A 17,611-nucleotide genomic window follows, 5' to 3' on the forward strand; every position below is an offset into this window, starting at 1 on the left:
CGGGGGGAGGCAGACTTCCTTTGTTTAAATCTCCCCCGTTTTTAGCCCAATTTTTAAAATTGAAAAAGTCCCGGTTATTTTTCAGTTCTTACTCACGGGGAATCAGTCCGAATTTCTTTTCAGGAAGGAATCGGCGCTCTCCGCTTATGGCGACGCGGCTTCACTTCGCAGGCTGGGTAGCGACTCTCAGCACCGCGCTCACTCCCGATGTCGATCCGTAGCCTTTAAAAAGGCTCTTTCACGGTACCGGGGGGCGCGAAGGTGCCCACCGAGTCTCCTTGTTCTCAGGCTTCAGCGCCTGGGATTTTAGGGGTCCCCCGCTTGCCGTAGCGGGTAAGACCCGAACTTGCGAAGCAGTCCTTCTCCGGAGCTCGGACCGCCATTAAGCGCTGGCACCGACCGGAAGTCAATAATTATTATTAATTTATACCCCACCCAGGACGGGATTTAGGTTTGATCAGGCCATCAGCTAATAATATTAATAAGAATAAGAATAAGAATAATATATTCCCCACTCAGGGGCAGATTGAGGTTTGATGAGGCCCTAAGCTACTGAAGGTAATGGGTCCCTCAATATGTCCAGCTGTCCTTTGTCCACAACAAATTGTCACTTTTGTGTGTGTTGAATATATGCTATATATGGTAATTGATGGACCTCATATGTATCTAAAGCCATTTGCACATCACAAATAGGAGCCGACACAACACAAAACACTGTTGCTGCATGTAGGTTGTTTTTTAATTTTTTTATCTTATATTTTGGAAAGGTACATCCAGTTTTTTCCCCCTTTAAATTTTTATGGAGCCCCCAAGAGAGCGGGGCCCTAAGCAAGAGCTTGTTGAGCTTCTATGACAATCCGGCACTGGTGTACTACTAACTTACTGTACGCTTGTGAAACATGGAACACTTATCAACGCCATCTCCATTTGGACCACTGCAACGTTTTGTGAATATTAATAATAATAATTTATTCCCCCGCCCATCTGGCTGAGTTTCCCCAGCCACTCTGGGTGGCTCCCAACAGAGTTTAAAAAACAATACAGCATTAAATATTAAAAACTTCCCTAAACAGGGCTGCCTTCAGATGCCTTTTAAAAATAGGATAGCTGCTTATTTCCTTGACATCTGACAGGAGGGTGTTCCACAGGGCAGGCGCCACCACCAAGAAGGCCCTCTGTCTGGTTCCTTGTAACCTCACTTCTCGCAATGAGGGAACCGCCAGAAGGCCCTCGGCGCTGGATCTCAGCGTCTGGGCAGAACAATAGAGGTGGAGATGCTCCTGCGGATATACTGGACCAAGGACATTGAGGGCTTTCAAGGTCAGCACCGACACTTTGAATTGTGCCCGGAAATGTACTGGGAGCCAATGCAGATCTCTCAGGACTGGTGTTATGTGGTCCCGGCAGTCACTCCCAGTGCCCAGTCTAGCTCCCGCATTCTGGATTAATTGCAGTTTCCGGGTCATCTTCAAAGGTAGCCCCATGTAGAGCACGTTGCAGTAGTCTAAGCGGGAGATAACTAGAATCTTTGTGTTTTTGTCCATTTACTGTATTTATTTACCCCCAAATTGAACTACAGTGGTGCCCCGCAAGACGAATGCCTCGCAAGACGAAAAACCCGCTAGACGAAAGGGTTTTCCGTTTTTTGATGCGCTTCGCAAGACGAATTTCCCTATGGGCTTGCTTCGCAAGACGAAAACGTCTTGCAAGTCTTGTGCTTTTTTCGCTTCCCCCCTTTTTCTAAGCCGCTAATAGCCTTTTAGCCGCTAAGCCGCTAAGCCTTTAATAGCCGCTAAACCGCTAATAGCGCTAATCGGGTTACTTTGCAAGACGAAAAAACCGCTAGACGAAGAGACTCGCGGAACGGATTATTTTCGTCTTGCGAGGCACAACTGTATAAAATGAGAGAATGGTTTGGATTTGATATCCCGCTTTATCACTACCCGAAGGAGTCTAACAGCGGCTAACATTCTCCTTTCCCTTCCTCCCCCACAACAATACTCTGTGAGGTGAGTGGGGCTGAGAGACTTCAGAGAAGTGTGACTAGCCCAAGGTCACCCAGCAGCTGCATGTGGAGAGGATATGCAAACACAGTTCACCAGATTACAAATCTACCGCTCTTAACCACTATACCCCTAAACATTTTTTAAGGAAAAAAAAAGCACTGATGATTATTATTATCATCATCAGTGCTGTTTTTCTGGGGGGACACAGAGGTACGTACGCATACCCCTAACATTTTGTAAATCTTTGTACTTTTGTTCACTTACTGTACTTATTTCCCCCCATTTGACCTATAAAATGGTGATTTTCTTGAATCAAAATGAAAGTACCCCTTAACCTTTTCTTAAAGAAGAAAAAAAGCCCTGGTAATAGTAATATCTTAAGGCAGCCCCGTTCAGGGAAGTTTTTAATGACTGACGTTTTAATGTATTTTAAATCTTTGTTGGAAGCCGTCCAGAGTGGCTGGGGAAACCCAACCAGATGGGTGGGGTATAAATAAATTATTATTATATTATTGTTGTTGAAACAAAATTTTAAAAAAATTCCTTCCATTAGCACCTTAGAGACCAAGTAAGTTTGTTATTGGTACGAGCTTCCGTGTGCATGCACACTTCTTCAGATGCCTATACCTTCAGATACCTATCTGAAGAAGTGTGCATGCACACGAAAGCTCATACCAATAACAAACTTAGCTGGTCTCTAAGGTGCTACTGGAAGGATTTTTTTTTTATTTTTACTATGGCAGACCCCACATGGCTACCTACCTATAACTAGTATTGTTGTTGTTGTTGTTGTTGTTATGGTGGTGAATTATTATGGGCTGGTCCTGGGGCTGGTTCCTTTGCCAAGCCGCCTCTCGTTTTGAAGAATGAATCAAATAACCGTCCTAATAAGCAAACTCAATGAAACCTATTGCCAAAAAAAGAGAGGAAACGTTCCAAGTCAGTGATTTTCATTTTTATTTCTCCAACACATATCTGGAAACAAAAGCCATTACAATGAGTAAGCAGAAAGAAACACAATGGGAGGAAAGACCCATTCTTCCCTCGCCATTTAAAAAACTACACACAGTGGTTAACCTTCCCAGGAAATCATCTTCTGGTGGAAAGCGAAAGCTCAGCTCGACTCCCCAATCTTCAGACCGAAAGCAAAAGCTCGACTCCCCAATCTCTGAACAGAAAGTGAAAGCTTGACTCCCTAGTTTACTCCCAAGTAGATGCATAGCCAGCTGCCGCTTCTCTGCCAGCAGCGAAATTCAGAATTCTTCACCGCGAAAAGAAAGCGCTGGGCTCGGGGGCGACTAAATGATTCTCGCCTATTTTATTATCTATATATAGATAATCAATATAATCCAGCCCATAATACATAATAAGCCCAAACAAAGAGAACTGGTGCTGCAAAGATTGAAGATTTAACCTCAGGGCTCGGAACCAATCTTTCTTCCAATATTATCTATATATAGATTAATATAATCCAGCCCATATTAAGCCCAAACGAAGGGAACTGGCACCGCAAAGATGGAAGATTTAACCTCAGGGCTTGGACGACTAAATGCTTCTTGCCAATATTATCTATATATAGATAATCAATATAATCCAGCCCATATTAAGCCAAAACGAAGAGAACTGCAAAGGTTTAAGCACAGCTCAGGGCTACATACCTGAGGGTCAAATTCGGAATATAAGGAAAGGGGCACAGACAGCAATTATTGGCATGGATCCATGTGCGGCACCACCAAAAGAACAGAAAATGCACCGCTCTGAATCTTTTCGGTGTCAGGCAGGGAAGCGATTTGGAAAATAACTTTGGATGCAACCCATCGGATGCACGTTTTGCCCTCCGGTCAATCATTTTTGTGGGCTTGCGACGCTTCGGATGTGAAAAAGGAGGTTTACACTCGACCGTGATCTTTCCAAAAAGCTCGTCGAAGTTGAGGCGGAAACCCATACTTACCTGGAAGAGCTGCATTTGACAAAGTCAAAACACCAGTGGCCTGGCACATAATTGTTCCATCAACCGCAAAGCGCACATCTGAATGCGCCAACCTGAGCAAAAACCAACGCTCTTTTATTTCATTTTCAGCATTGGCGGCAGTGCACAGGCCTGCACCTCTGTACATAATTTGACACTGCCCTGGAAGGACGCTCAGTTTGGCACCGGGTTGCTATTTCCCCCCACTTTACGCCTTAAATTGCATTTGCTTTTTTGGCGCAATCACCCTGGCATGAATTAAAGCTGAAAAAGCCAAAAGTTTAGGTCTTTTGCTTTTTCGGCCCAGTTGACCCGGCATGAATTGAAGCTGAGAAAACCAAATCTTTACGTCTTAAATCGCGTTTGCTTTTTTGACGCAGTCGACCCAGCATGAATTGAAGCCGAAAAAACCAAAACCAAGTGCAGCCCCGGAGAGAAGTCCAACGTTAAGAAAGCAGATGTTGGTTTGAGTGGTTTATAAAACCCGTAAAAGCTTCGCTGCTGCTGGCGCCAAATTTTCCCTCCCGCCGTCCTTGGGAGAAGGATGCGGACTTAAAATGCCATAAAAAGAGAGCCACCGACGGAACAAGAGGAATTCCTAAAAAAGTTCTCTCGAAAAGCTCCAGATTCGCGTAGGGAGAAGGGGAAAAAAAGAGATTCGTTCACGGGAAATCGGAATCGACTGCCAATCCCTTTGTGCCTTCCCATGGCAAGAAGATCTGGAAAAGGTGGGGTTCGGGGGGGTGTCAGAAATTGCTGGCCTCCCCGTCATGCAAGAGTGAGCCTCCGGTCGCCACACAAATCGCATCCTTGACTCCCGCTTCCCTCTGCTCCGGAAGGAGGTATGCATCCTGAAGGATTCATGTCTCTCGCACAGCTCCGGATCTCGAGGCCGATTCGCCGGGCTTGAGGATGTGGTCCGGTTTGTGGCCGGCGGAGAAGTGGTCCCACATCAGGAGGTAGAGCTGCTCCAGTTCCAGTGTGTACTGCTTGGTGTTGAAGAGGGGGCTGGATACCCTCTGCTTCCACACCTTGCCGCGGATGTTCTTCAGGCTACGGGAGAAAAGCATTCGTTATTAATTATTAATTCATTTATTAATCAACATTTCATTTATTTTCTCGAAAGGAAAAGAAAAAAAGGGGGGATCACAATCAAATTAAATGGTAATTTTGGGTCGACCTCCCTCCACTCCCCCTCTTGGTTCCACATCCATAAAACCTTATATGTTGTAAAAAGTAAACCTTCCTCCAGTTGTCCATATTAAGAGGATACCAGCAAGGTTGAAGCTTTCTGTAAAACAAGGATTTTACGATTCCAAAAAGAAATCCCCCTCTTGGTTCCATTCAAATATACTTGTCCATAAAACCTTATATCCTTGTTATTGCAAAAAGAAAAGCTTCCCCAGGTTGTCTGTATTCAGAGGGCGCCAGCAAGGTGGAACCTTTCTGTCAGGGAACTGACATCGGAGCAGAGGGGAGAGGCGGGGCTTCCCGATTCTGCAGAAGAAGGAATGAGTAAGGGTAGAGAGAGAATGTCATCTGGGGAAGAATGTCCAGGTGACACCAGGAAGAAGGAAGAGGGAGAAAGCATCTCGGAGGATAGGCTCCGAGACTCTGGTACTGAAGGCAGTGAAGAGAGTGGAGGGGCACCTCTGGGCACGCCCACTCTGCGCAGAAGGGTTACGCGCAGAGAGGCGAGGCGAAGGTTGTCTGTCAAAGAGCTTTTATGCTGGAGGAAATTTAGGAGACACCCACTCAAGGATTCGTCGAGCGACTGAGCAGCAGAAGCACCCAGGCTGCTCAGTCAGGGAAAGACACAACCAACCCCTAAGCAGTTTGGAACAGCTAGAGGTTTACACAGAAGCAACCCCAATTCCCGTGACAGCAATCCGTGAGTCCCTTACGTTGCTTGTGTGCAAGAGCACTGGGGAACAGTCATGAGTCAAACAGAAGGAGCAGGCGCAGGAGAGGGAGCCAGAGGCGGACAGAGTCTTGAGGAGAGAAACCGAGATCTGGAGAAGCAACTGGCTCTACTAGCGGCGCGGCTGGATGAAAGGAGGACACATGACGCCCAGGGGAAGATTACCCCCATCGCAAGAAAGGTACCGGGACTTGTGCAGAGGTTTGGGGGCAACCCCAGAGATTATAACGCTTTTAAGACAGAAGTGCAGTATGCGTTGGAGCTGCAGTACGATGACTTTGCCGACGATGGGGGAAGAGTTGCTTTCGTGGTGGGGCACCTGGAGGGGCGGCGCCAGAGATTGGGTTCGACCCTTAATGGCAGTGGAGAACGCTGCCTTAAAGGACCTGAGAAAGTTCTTTTCCGCGATGGACCACATGTTCTCGAGCGATGTGGAACTGAGTGTGACGCGCAAAGAACTGATGGGGTGCAAACAAGGGAACCAGTCAGTGAGAGAGTACTGGTCGAGATTTGCTATGCTGATCCATAAACTTGGGTGGGATCTGAGTTCGGAACCTATTCAAATGTTGTTTGAGGAGGGCTTATCCCCCTGGGTGAGAGACGAACTTTCCCGCTCGCCCCGCCCTCAATCGATGGACCAGCTGACCAAGTTGGCGCTCGCTGTGGGAGTCAGACAAGAGACGCGCGCTCTGGAAAGGCGGGAAGGGAGAGCTGAGCGTTGGCATGACAACCGGATTCCAGACATGCCAGCGTCGGCAGTGCCGCCCGAGGAGCCAATGGAGATTGGAGGAGTGAGCGCGCGCGGATTTTCAAACTCCAGCGAGGTGCGTAAGGAGGAGGGGAAAACCAACAAGAGGTGTTTCCTATGCCAGCAGCCGGGACATTTTGCCAGAGCATGCCCTCAGAAGAAGGCGTGGCAAGGAATGGTGGGGGCAGTGGGGAGTGAGGAGGAAAAGGAGGAGCCGGGAAACAGCAAGGCTTGGCTGCAGGAAAGAGGGCACAGCAGCCAGGCGAGCAACCAGTAGTAGTGCCCAAACCAGACCCTCCCCGAGCAGCCATCGCCATAGAGGTGGTGCTAGAACTCCCCATCAAAGTGAAGGCGCTGCTGGATTCAGGCAGCTCTTGCAACTTCTTTAGCAAGGATTTTGCGCTAGAACACCAGCTACAGGTGGTGCCTCTAGAACATCCCCTGCAAGTAACCACTATTGATGGGAGAACTTTTGGGAGGGGAAGTGACCCACCAGACCCCGCCCATGAAAATGACAGTTTCTAGACACACTGAGACCATTGCCTTTCACGTAGCCACCTTAGCTGGACCACCTATCATACTGGGAATGAGTTGGCTGGCACTGCATGACCCAGTAGTAGGGTGGCACCAGCGGACAGTCACCTTTGGGTCAGCTCACTGCGTAGAGCATTGCCACGGAGGGGGAACCTCGAGGATGGCAGTAGCCAGGGTGGCAGGGATGGTGGTGGGGGAAAAGGGGAGAGTACCACCTCAGTATGCAGACCTACAAGAAGTCTTCAGCGAGACAGAGGCGGATAGACTACCCCCTCACCGGCCCTTAGACTGTCAAATCAACCTACTCCCAGGGGCTCAGTTACCAGTGGGTAAGCTGTATGCCATGTCAGACAGGGAGATGCAGGAGTTGCCGAAGTTCATTGACAAGAATCTGAAGAGGGGCTTTATACGAGAATCAAGGGCGGTGGGGGGCAGTCCAGTGTTCTTTGTGGACAAAAGAGACTCCAAAGAATTACGCTTGATCGTAGATTACAGGTCCGTAAACCGTGTCTCAGAACCTGTGACCTTCCCTATGCCCAGGATTGATGACATTTTGGCCAGGGTGAGGAAGGGGAAGATTTTTACTAAGCTGGACCTTCGGGGGGCGTACAACTTGATAAGGATGAGGGAGGGGGATGAATGGAAAACCACCATGTTCACCCCTCTGGGAGCCTTTGAGTACTTAGTTATGCCCTTCGGATTACAATCAGGATCGAGCACCTTTCAAGCTTTCATGCACCACGTGCTGGGGTCTTTGCTGTACAAGAATTGTGTGGCTTTCCTGGACGACGTACTCATCTATTCAGAGAATGAGGAGCAGCATGTGAAAGACGTCAGAGAAGTGCTGAAAAGACTGCAGGAGCATCAGCTGTGGGTCAAACTGGAGAAATGCCAATTCCATGCACGAGAGGTGGAGTTCCTGGGCTACAGGTTGTCAGCCAAGGGTCTGGCAATGGATCCAGGCAAGGTGCAGGCCGTGCTAGAATGGCAGCCTCCCAAGAACCGGAAGGATGTGCAGAGGTTCTTGGGGTTTGCAAATTTCTACAGGAAGTTTATCAAGAACTTCGCCCATTTAACAGCACCCATAACGGATTGTCTCAGCAGCAAGAAGAAGTTCGTATGGACGGAGGAGGCCCAAGGTTCCTTTGAAGAGCTTAAGAAGGCGTTTGCGTCGGAAGAGCAGCTCCTACACGTGGATCTGCGGAAGCCGATAAGGCTAGAGACGGACGCATCAGACAGAGCGGTAGGGGGGATATTGCTCCAGCAGGCAAATGGGGAGTGGAAACCGTGTGCCTTCTTTTCCAGGAAGCTTAACAAGTCAGAGCAAAACTACACAGTGTACGATTGAGAACTGCTGGCAATTCACGAGGCTTTTCGACGCTGGCGACATTTTCTCATAGGCGCACAGCACAAGGTCCAGGTGTGTACTGACCACAAGAACCTGGAATATTGGAGAACGGCAAGAGTGCTCAACCAACGACAGGTGCGGTGGGCTCAGGAGTTTTCCAAGTTTAATTTTGAAATTAGGTACGTGCCTGGGAAGGAAAATGTCAGAGCGGACGCCCTCTCCCGCAAGCCCGAATATGAGGAAGGGGAGGGAGGGCCAGAAGCACGTCATGTCATTTCCGAGGACAAATGGGTGTGTGGGGGAGTGTTCATAGGGAGGCAAGAGCTGGCCGGGTTGACGAGGGATGATCAATATGCACAAACCAAAATGCGAGAAATTGGTATCTCTGGGGAAACTCAAGGGGGGGGTTGAATTTAAGGACGGAGCATTGTACTATAGGGGGGCATTGTACATACCTGAGGGGGAATTGAGAAGCAGAATACTCAAACAGATGCATGACAACCCCACGGCAGGACATTTTGGACAACATAAAACTATGCTACTGGTCACCAGGCAGTTTTGGTGGCCACGGGTGAGAGAGGATGTGAAGCAGTATGTACGAGGGTGCCAGGTCTGCCAGAGAGCGAAGGGGGAGAGGTCGGCACCTGCGGGGTTACTGGAACCCTTACCCACACCAGAGAGACCATGGGAGGTGATATCAATTGACTTTATGACTGATTTACCCAAAGCCAGGGGGAAAACGGCAGTAATGGTGGTAGTTGATTTGATGACAAAAATGTGCCATTTTATTGCGTGCTCGCATGCGGTGACTGCAGAAGAAACGGCCAAGTTGTTTGTAGAGCATGTTTTCAGGTTGCATGGCGCCCCCTTGAGGATTTTATCCGACAGAGGCCGGCAATTCACGTCCAGATTCTGGAGGAAGCTTATGAGTCTGCTGGACGTGGAGGTGGTGTTCTCAACGGCCAGGCATCCGGAGACCAACGGACAGGCAGAGAGAGCGAACAGTGTGCTGCAACAATATCTACGCTGCTACGTCAACGAGAGGGAGAATGATTGGGTGGACAAACTAGCGCTGGCTGAGTTTGCATACAATAACACAGAACATGTGTCCACAGGGATGAGCCCGTTTATGGCAAATTATGGGTGTCACCCCAGGGCTTTCCCTGGGGAAGGGGAGGGAAGTTGGAGTGTTCCCGCAGCGGAAAAGTTTGTGGAAGAGATGCAGGCTTTACACCAACAGCTTAAGTTAAACCTGGAGAGAGCCAAGGAAGAGTACAAGAGGCAGGCAGACCGGCACCGCAAGGAGGGAGAAAACATAAGAGTGGGGGACCAGGTGTGGTTGTCCACCAAAGGGTTACCGTTCAAAGGAGGGTGCAAGAAGTTACGGCCAAAGAGATTGGGACCTTTCGAAGTAGCCCAGCAAGTTAATCCGGTGGCCTTTAGGCTCAAATTGCCATCTCACATGAAGCTGCACCCCGTGATCCACAGGTCCTTACTCTCACCGTTCAGGGAGGGGAGGGAATTTCTGGGTCAGCAAAGTGAAACACCCTTGCATCTACAGATGGAGGAAAGGGAACTCAGTGGCCATGCAGCTGAGATTCTCGATTCCAGGTGGAAAGGGGGGAGGGGGGAGTATTTGGTGGCATGGGAGGGGGAGCCAGCTGAGGAAAACGCATGGGTCCCAGCAGAAGAAATGAGGGATGAGTACCTGCAGGAGGAGTTTCATAGCAGGTACCCGAGAAAGCCCAAACCACCAGAGAGATTCTGGAGGGAGCAATTTGGCACCACCGATGAGGAGGAAGAGTTTGGGGGTTTTCCCGCCTCCGAAGAGGAGGGAGGGGGTTGGCCCGAAGAAGAATCCGACTGGGAAGATTGGGAAGAGGGGAGAGACAGCAGCAAATGGAGAGGGGTGTTTGAATCATCAGATGGAGGGGAGAGTTCTTTCTGAGGGTTTCCTGCGTCACTGTCAGAGGGAAGGACGGGGGGAGGGGAGGGCCCTGGGAGGGAGGTGGATGTCAGGGAACTGACATCGGAGCAGAGGGGAGAGGCGGGGCTTCCCTATTCTGCAGAAGAAGGAACGAGTAAGGGTAGAGAGAGAATGTCATCTGGGGAAGAATGTCCAGGTGACACCAGGAAGAAGGAAGAGGGAGAAAGCATCTCGGAGGATAGGCTCCGAGACTCTGGTACTGAAGGCAGTGAAGAGAGTGGAGGGGCACCTCTGGGCACGCCCACTCTGCGCAGAAGGGTTACGCGCAGAGAGGCGAGGCGAAGGTTGTCTGTCAAGGAGCTTTTATGCTGGAGGAAATTTAGGAGACACCCACTCACGGATTCGTCGAGCGACTGAGCAGCAGCAGCACCCAGGCTGCTCAGTCAGGGAAAGACACAACCAACCCCTAAGCAGTTTGGAACAGCTAGAGGTTTACACACAAGCAACCCCAATTCCCGTGACACTTTCTGTAAAACAAGGATTTTAGGATTCCAAAACAGAATCCCAGTCTCGGTTCCATTCTGATATACTTGCTCACACATGTCCATAAAACTTTATATGTTTATCATTGCAATATAATTTCATAGTTATCAGTCTGTGTATTTCTAATATTAGAACCATATCAGTCATTTTTTTATATAACTGTAAAAACGACACTGAAAATTTATTATTCCGAAAAGGAAACCTTCCTCTGGTTGGCAATATTATTAGGATGCCAGCAAGGCTGAACCTTTCTGTAAAAAGGGATTTTATGGTTTCAAAAGGGAATCCGCATCTTTGTTCCGTTCTAATATACTTGTTCATGCGCGTCCATGTAATCTTATACAGTGGTACCTCGCAAGACGAATGCCTCGCAAGACGGAAAACCCCAAGATGAAAGGGTTTTCTGTTTTGGAGGCGCTTCGCAAGACGAATTTCCCTATGGGCTTGCTTCGCAAGAAGAAAGCCCATAGGGAAATCTCCGGGGACCTCTTTTAAATGCTGGTGGTGGGGAGCAAAGCCTTCCCCCCCCCCGGCCTTCAGAAGAGGTCCAGGAAGGCCGGCGGGGGCCGAAAGGCTTTGCTCCCCACCGCCAGCATTTTAAAAGCAGTCCGGGATAGCAGGGAAGCGCTATCCCGGGAGAGCGGAGAAAGGCAGCGCGTTTCTCCGCTGTCCCGGACGGCTTTTGAAGGCGGGGGGGGCAAAGACTTTCGCCCCCGCCCGCCTTCAGAAGAGGTCCAGGACCTCTTCTGAAGGCGGGCAGGGGGCAAAAGTCTTTGTCCCCCCTGCCTGCCTTCCCAGGGGCTTTTACATCGCCCCGGACAGCGGAGAAGTCCTCCGCTGTCCCGGGCGATTTTAAAATGCCGCCCGCCAGCATTTTAAGATCGCCCCGGACAGCGGAGAAGTCCTCCGCTGTCCCGGGGTTTTTTAAAATGCTGGGGGTGCGAAGAAAAGCCCTTGTCCCCCCCCAGCCTTCAGAAGAGGTCGGGGGACAGACTGTCCCCGGGCCTGGTCTGAAGGCGGTTTCCATAGGAACGCATTAATTGATTTTCAATGCATTCCTATGGGAAACCGTGCATCGCAAGACGAAAAACTCGCAAGAAGAAAAAACTTGCGGAACGAATTAATTTCGTCTTGCGAGGCACCACTGTATACTTAACCAATTTTAAATCCTTCTTCATCTTATGACAAAGTCACACAGCTGTTCAAGGCCCAAGAGCCCTGCTTTTCCTCAGTGCCAACCCTCAACCAAAGGCCTAGGCTGCCCTCCGGTACCCACTTACCTGGGAGTAAACCCCATTCAACACAAAGGAACTTATCTGTCAGTAGATATGTGTATCGTATAGTTAACTGTATAGTGAATTCTCAATGAGTGCCTGTCTTTAGCACCTGCAGAGTAGCAGACATGCTCTTTGCAAAAAGCAGGGCTCTTGGGCCTTTAACAGCTGTACAACAGGCAAAGATTCAACAGGTGAAGCATTTCTTAGCAGTGGCTTTCGAGCGCCCTGGAACTCAGGACCTTTCAGCTCCCGGATGCCGCAAACCCGGAAGTGACTGTTCCGCTTTGCATGTGTTCTTTGGGAACCCAAACATCCGACGGGGCCTCCGATTGGCTGCAGGAGCTTCCTGTAGCCTATCAGAAGCAGTGCTTGGGTTCCAAACGTTTCGAAAGTAAAACAGACTTTTGGAACGGATTCCAAGGTACGACTATGAGGAGAGCTTTGCCGTGAATCTACTCTTTCTAATTTGTGTGATGCCACCCCCCGGCCTCCATAGTGTTCCAAAACCGAGGATGCCAGCAAGGACGAACCTTTCTGTAAAACAGGTACCATTGTTCTCAAACTTAACCCGTTCTGGAAGTCTGTTCCAAAACCAAAGCGTTCTAAAACCAAGGTGCACTTTCCCAAGGAGAGTAATGCAAAACAGATTAATCCGTTCCAGACTTTTGAAAACAACCCCTCAAACAGCCGTTGAACATGAATTTTACTCTCTAATGAGACCATTGATCCATAAAATGAAAGCAATTAACTAATGTACCGCAGTCGCACAATCAATCCATCAGTTGCTGAATTGGGCTCCCCACAGTCACAAAAACAAAAGAAAAAGACCCACAAAAATGCAAAAAACACAGCAAAAACAGACAGACCTCAGTGAAACACTCAAAACGGAAGCGTAACACTAGAAAAAAAAGTGTGGCACTCAAAATGGAATTGCGGCACAAAAAAAGGAAGTGTGGCACTCAAATCAGAAGCATGGCACTCAAATCGGAAGCGTCACACTCAAAACGGAGCACGTTTGGCTACCAGGAAAAGTCTGCCAACCGGAACACTTCCTTCCTGGTTTGCAGTGTTTGGCTTCCGAGTTGTTTGAGTGCCAAGGCGTTTGGGAACCAAGGCGCCACTGTATTCCAGGAAGGTTTTTCTCCAAAGAAATGGGATGCTGAATGCTCCCATTGGGCTTCGTGAGCTGTGCAACCAACGCTGTGGTCTCTCCCACCCCCCAGTTGCGCGTCTACTTACAATTCTGGATCTGTCCCTAGTTTCACGGCGACGTCTTCGTATTCCTGCCGGCTCTTCGCGATGAGCTCAGGGCACCCGAGGCAAGTGAGCTGCGAGGCGGCGACGCGCGAGGCAAGGGTCTCTCCTGCAAAACAGAGGGCGGCAGGTCATACAAAGCTCCGTCGCAAGCATGGTCTGTCCTCATCTTGTTAAGTATGGGTCGGCAAACTAAGTGCCAGGGGCCAGATCCAACCCAATTGCCTTCTCAATCCAGCCCGTGGACATGTGTTTTGACATGAGTAGAATGTGTCTTTTTATTGAAAATGCATCTCTGGGTTATGAGTGGGGCCTGCCTGTTGTTTTGACATGAGTAGAATGTGTGCTTTTATTGAAAACGCACCTCTGGGTGATTTGTGGGGCATAGGAATTCGTTCATTATTTTTTTCAAAATCTAGTCCAGCCCCCCACAAGGTCTGAGGGACGGTGGACCGGCCCCCTGCTGAAAAAGTTTGCAGACCCCTGTTGTAGAGGAACATCTTGGTGGATTAAGGGAACGGCCCAAGTAGAAGGGCCCATCGCCCAAACTGGATAACCCCCCCCCCCCGTGTCTTCCTTCCCTCCCACTAGCATAACCACCTGGCTCACAACTGAACTCTTGGGATACACAGGCCAACCTCTCAACCATCCCCCACCCCCCAGTGGGAATCCCAGGTCCAACTCAATGCAATGTGTGTCGGCACCCAATACCAGAACAATATCCATCATCATCATCATCATAATTATACTGACTCACGCCGCCATCTCACCTGGCATGGTCACCATGGGGGTTCCGGCCCAGAGCACATCCATCCCGGTGGTGTGGCCATTGCAAAGAGGGGTGTCCAGGCAGACGTCGGCCAGCTGCCCCCTCCTCACATGCTCCTCTTTGGGGGCAACAGGAGAGAAGATGATCCGGTTCTGGGGGAGGCCCATGTTCTGCGCGTACTGCTGGATGTTTGGTTCCCCCACAGCCGGGAAACGCAGCAGCCACAGAACGCTGTTCGGGACACGTTTCAGAATCTGCAAATAATGATAATAATAATAATTTTATTATTTCTACCCAGCCACTCTGGGCGGCTTCCAACAAAAAGTTAGAAATACATTAAAACATCAGTCATTCAAAACTTCCCGAAACAGGGCTGCCTTCAGATGCCTCCTAAAAGTCTGATAGTTGTTTATTTCCTTGGCATCTGATGGGACAGGGAGCCACCACTGAGAAGACCCTCTGCCTGGTTCCCTGTAGCTTCACATCTCGTAATGAGGGAACCGGCACAAGGCCCTCGGGAGAGGGACCCTGGCGTCCGGGGTGGAGGTGCTCCTTTAGGTGGGGTCTCATCCTGTGTCCCAGATGGAGCTGCCCCAGACACAGAATGTGTCAGGAAAAAGCAGCAATGCAAAAGCCAGCTGCAGGTGGCTGGAATGCAAAACAGGATGTTGATGTCTGGCACTGTACTATTGGGACAAAGGGGCAGTCTATTCATTGTTCTGAGCACCGGATGTTAGCTCAGAGTGTCATCTGACCTGTACTGGAAGTACAGGGGTGGAGTTTATCTCTCTCTGCTGTTGGAGTTTGGAGAGAGCAGACGCGTTTCTCTGTACTGCTGGAATGACAGAAATAAAGACATGTAAATAGACTCCTGTCTGTCTCTTTTCCCATCCCTGGGGGAAAGCAGGGAGGAGGGAGGAGAGGTGTGTTCTTCTCACGTTTGAGGAGGATCGCTGATTTGTGACCTTGTCTGTATCCTGCCGGGAGACACAGACGGGAAGGTCAACAAGGATCTCAAGCCGATTGCCTGGAGTGAGGTCAGTTACCTCTGACTGCGGCTGAGAATCCTGACAGAATGGACCTGCTCCTCCATGGGCAGCAGGGAGTCCAAAATGACTCCCGGGCTGCTCAGCTGGTCCTTTGGGGGCACAGTTGCCCTATTCAGGAACAGGGAGTCCCCCAAACCCACCCGCCTCCTGTCCCCCAAAAATGTTGTCAGGATTCAACCTCCACCTGTTAGCCACCATCCATCCTCCAACCCAGACTTCCTCAACCTCGGCCCTCCCGATGTTTTTGGCCTACAACTCCCATGATCCCTAGCTAGCAGGACCAGTGGTCAGGGATGATGGGAACTGTATTCTCAAAACATCTGGAGGGCTGAGGTTGAGGATGGCCGAGGTTGAGGAAGCCTGCTCCAAGCTTTGCAAAATCCTTGCAGGAGACCTTGGGGTCTTTACCAGACCCCGGTGGCAAAGGTGGTTCCATGAAATTGCGAACCACCTGAAAGAGTCTCCTGCTGCTGTTTCCTGCAGATGCAATAGAGGCGGCAAAGAAAGCCCTCTTCGCTGTCACCATCGCCATTCGGCAGGCTCGACGTTGAGCTCTAACTGGTCCGATTCAGAATGAGTTTTCTGCCACCAGTGCTCTAGCTGTCTCTGCGATTGTTTCATCACCCTCAGCTCCGGGGGAAACCGTGGGGCTGTCTGGGCTCCATGCAATCTGAGAGGGCGCTTCAGAGCCAGGTGGTCGATAGCCGTGGTTAACTCCACATCCCAGTGGGCCACCAGGGAATCAGCTGAAAGGCCATCAATATGGGATAAAGCATCCCCTACCACTCTCTGGAAACCATTTGGATCCATTCAGTGGCGGGTGCAGCCTATTCGAATTGGTCCCGCCTCCCTGCAGTGGGGAAGGGTTGTGGAGAAGTCCAAGTGATTCGGCCACGGCACTTCTTTTGTTTCGCTTCAGTGTCAGATCGCCCCCGTCCATAGAGGTGAACCCCAGGTCCAAGGCATGTTCGCGGCTATAAATTGGGCCAAACTCATTCAGGGACAGCCCCACGGAGGCCATGCTTTCTACGAAATCCTGAGCGGCCCCTTGGAAGGTCGCGTCAGCGTGGATGTTAAAATCCAGGGTGTCCAAACTTTTTTCAAAGAGGGCCAGATTTTATAAAGTAAACATGCATAAGGGCCAACCAAAGTTGTTGACCTTTTTTTAGGAAGTGAAGTAGTTGTTGTGCTTGGTTTTATTGTAGTTGGCTTTTTTGGGATTTTACCCCAGGGCATATAGGGGCTGGACTGGCAGGATTTAACCCCAAAGTTGTTGAGCTTCTTTTTTTAGGATTGGAGTTGGTGAGCTTTTTTACCCCATAATCAGCACCAGATTAAACTGACCAGATTAGGCACCCGAAAGAGACTTTGGACATGCCTGCCCTAGGACAACCAAGCTAGGGGTCTCCAGGAGAACAGACAGGGAATCCTTGGTGCAGCGGAGAGGAAAGGAATCCTGCACTGCACCTATTGCCCAGCTTCCGGAACACACACTTTCCAAGAGGGCGCCCAATAGGTGCAAACCAGCGACTTCCGATTCGCCACAGGGAGCTACTCACGTTGGCCCACATCTGCAGAGTGGCTGGGTCAATCTTGTAAAGCTGGTTGAAGTTGCAGTAGACCACAGAGTCCTCCGGCAGCCCGTACTGGGAGCGGGTGGTGACGATGATGGTTCGTGGGACCTCCTCGCCAGTCGCCGCCTTGTTGTTGATCTGAAGGAGAAGACGGAGAGGGAAGATTGGAAGGAAGCTCAAGGGGCAGAGCTTCGACTCAGTGCTATGTAGCGTCAGATCAGAAGGTTGGCAAAGCAAACGATTATACTTGAGCAACTTTTGCCTTTGAACAGGCTTCCTCAACCTCAGCCCTCCAGATGTTTTGGGTCTACAACTCCCAACATCCCTAGTTAACAGGGCCAGTGGTGAGGGATGATGAGAATTGTAGTCTCAAAACATCGGGAGGGCTGAGGTTGAGGAAACCTGCCTTAGAATGACTGGACAAGAACCAAATAAACAGGCAAGAGCTTTTCTTTATTGACCATATTGACCAGGGGTCAGCAAACTGTTTCAGCAGGGGGCAGTCCACTCTCCCTCAGACCTTGTGGGGGGTCGGACTAGATTTTGAAGAGAGAAAAAATGAACGAATTCCTATGCCCCACAAATAACACAGAGATGCATTTTCAATAAAAGGGCACACATTCTACTAATGTCAAAACACCAGGCAGGCCCCACGCTGCTCGTGCATGCGCAGACACTCAAAATGACGTCAC

The 17,611-nt window shown here is 49.8% G+C and overlaps 1 protein-coding gene across 2 annotated transcripts in view; it reads right to left on the reverse strand.

The window, feature by feature from the left end:
* Positions 1–2,946: 2,946 nt before the first annotated feature.
* Positions 2,947–17,611, reverse strand: part of LOC308577824 (UDP-N-acetylglucosamine--peptide N-acetylglucosaminyltransferase 110 kDa subunit-like) — a 150,886-nt gene continuing 136,221 nt past the window's right edge. For both annotated transcript variants that reach the window (XM_081178207.1, XM_081178206.1), the window contains exons 19-22: positions 16,905–17,057; positions 14,298–14,550; positions 13,513–13,636; positions 2,947–5,028 (exon numbers count right to left, since the gene is read on the reverse strand). In XM_081178207.1, coding sequence (XP_081034333.1) covers positions 4,836–5,028; positions 13,513–13,636; positions 14,298–14,550; positions 16,905–17,057 — 723 coding nt within the window. In that variant the 3' untranslated portion in view covers positions 2,947–4,835. The remainder of the gene's footprint in view (positions 5,029–13,512; positions 13,637–14,297; positions 14,551–16,904; positions 17,058–17,611) is intronic.

Source organism: Podarcis bocagei, assembly GCF_964188305.1.
Source record: "Podarcis bocagei genome assembly, chromosome: W".
NCBI classification, from domain to species: domain Eukaryota; kingdom Metazoa; phylum Chordata; class Lepidosauria; order Squamata; family Lacertidae; genus Podarcis; species Podarcis bocagei.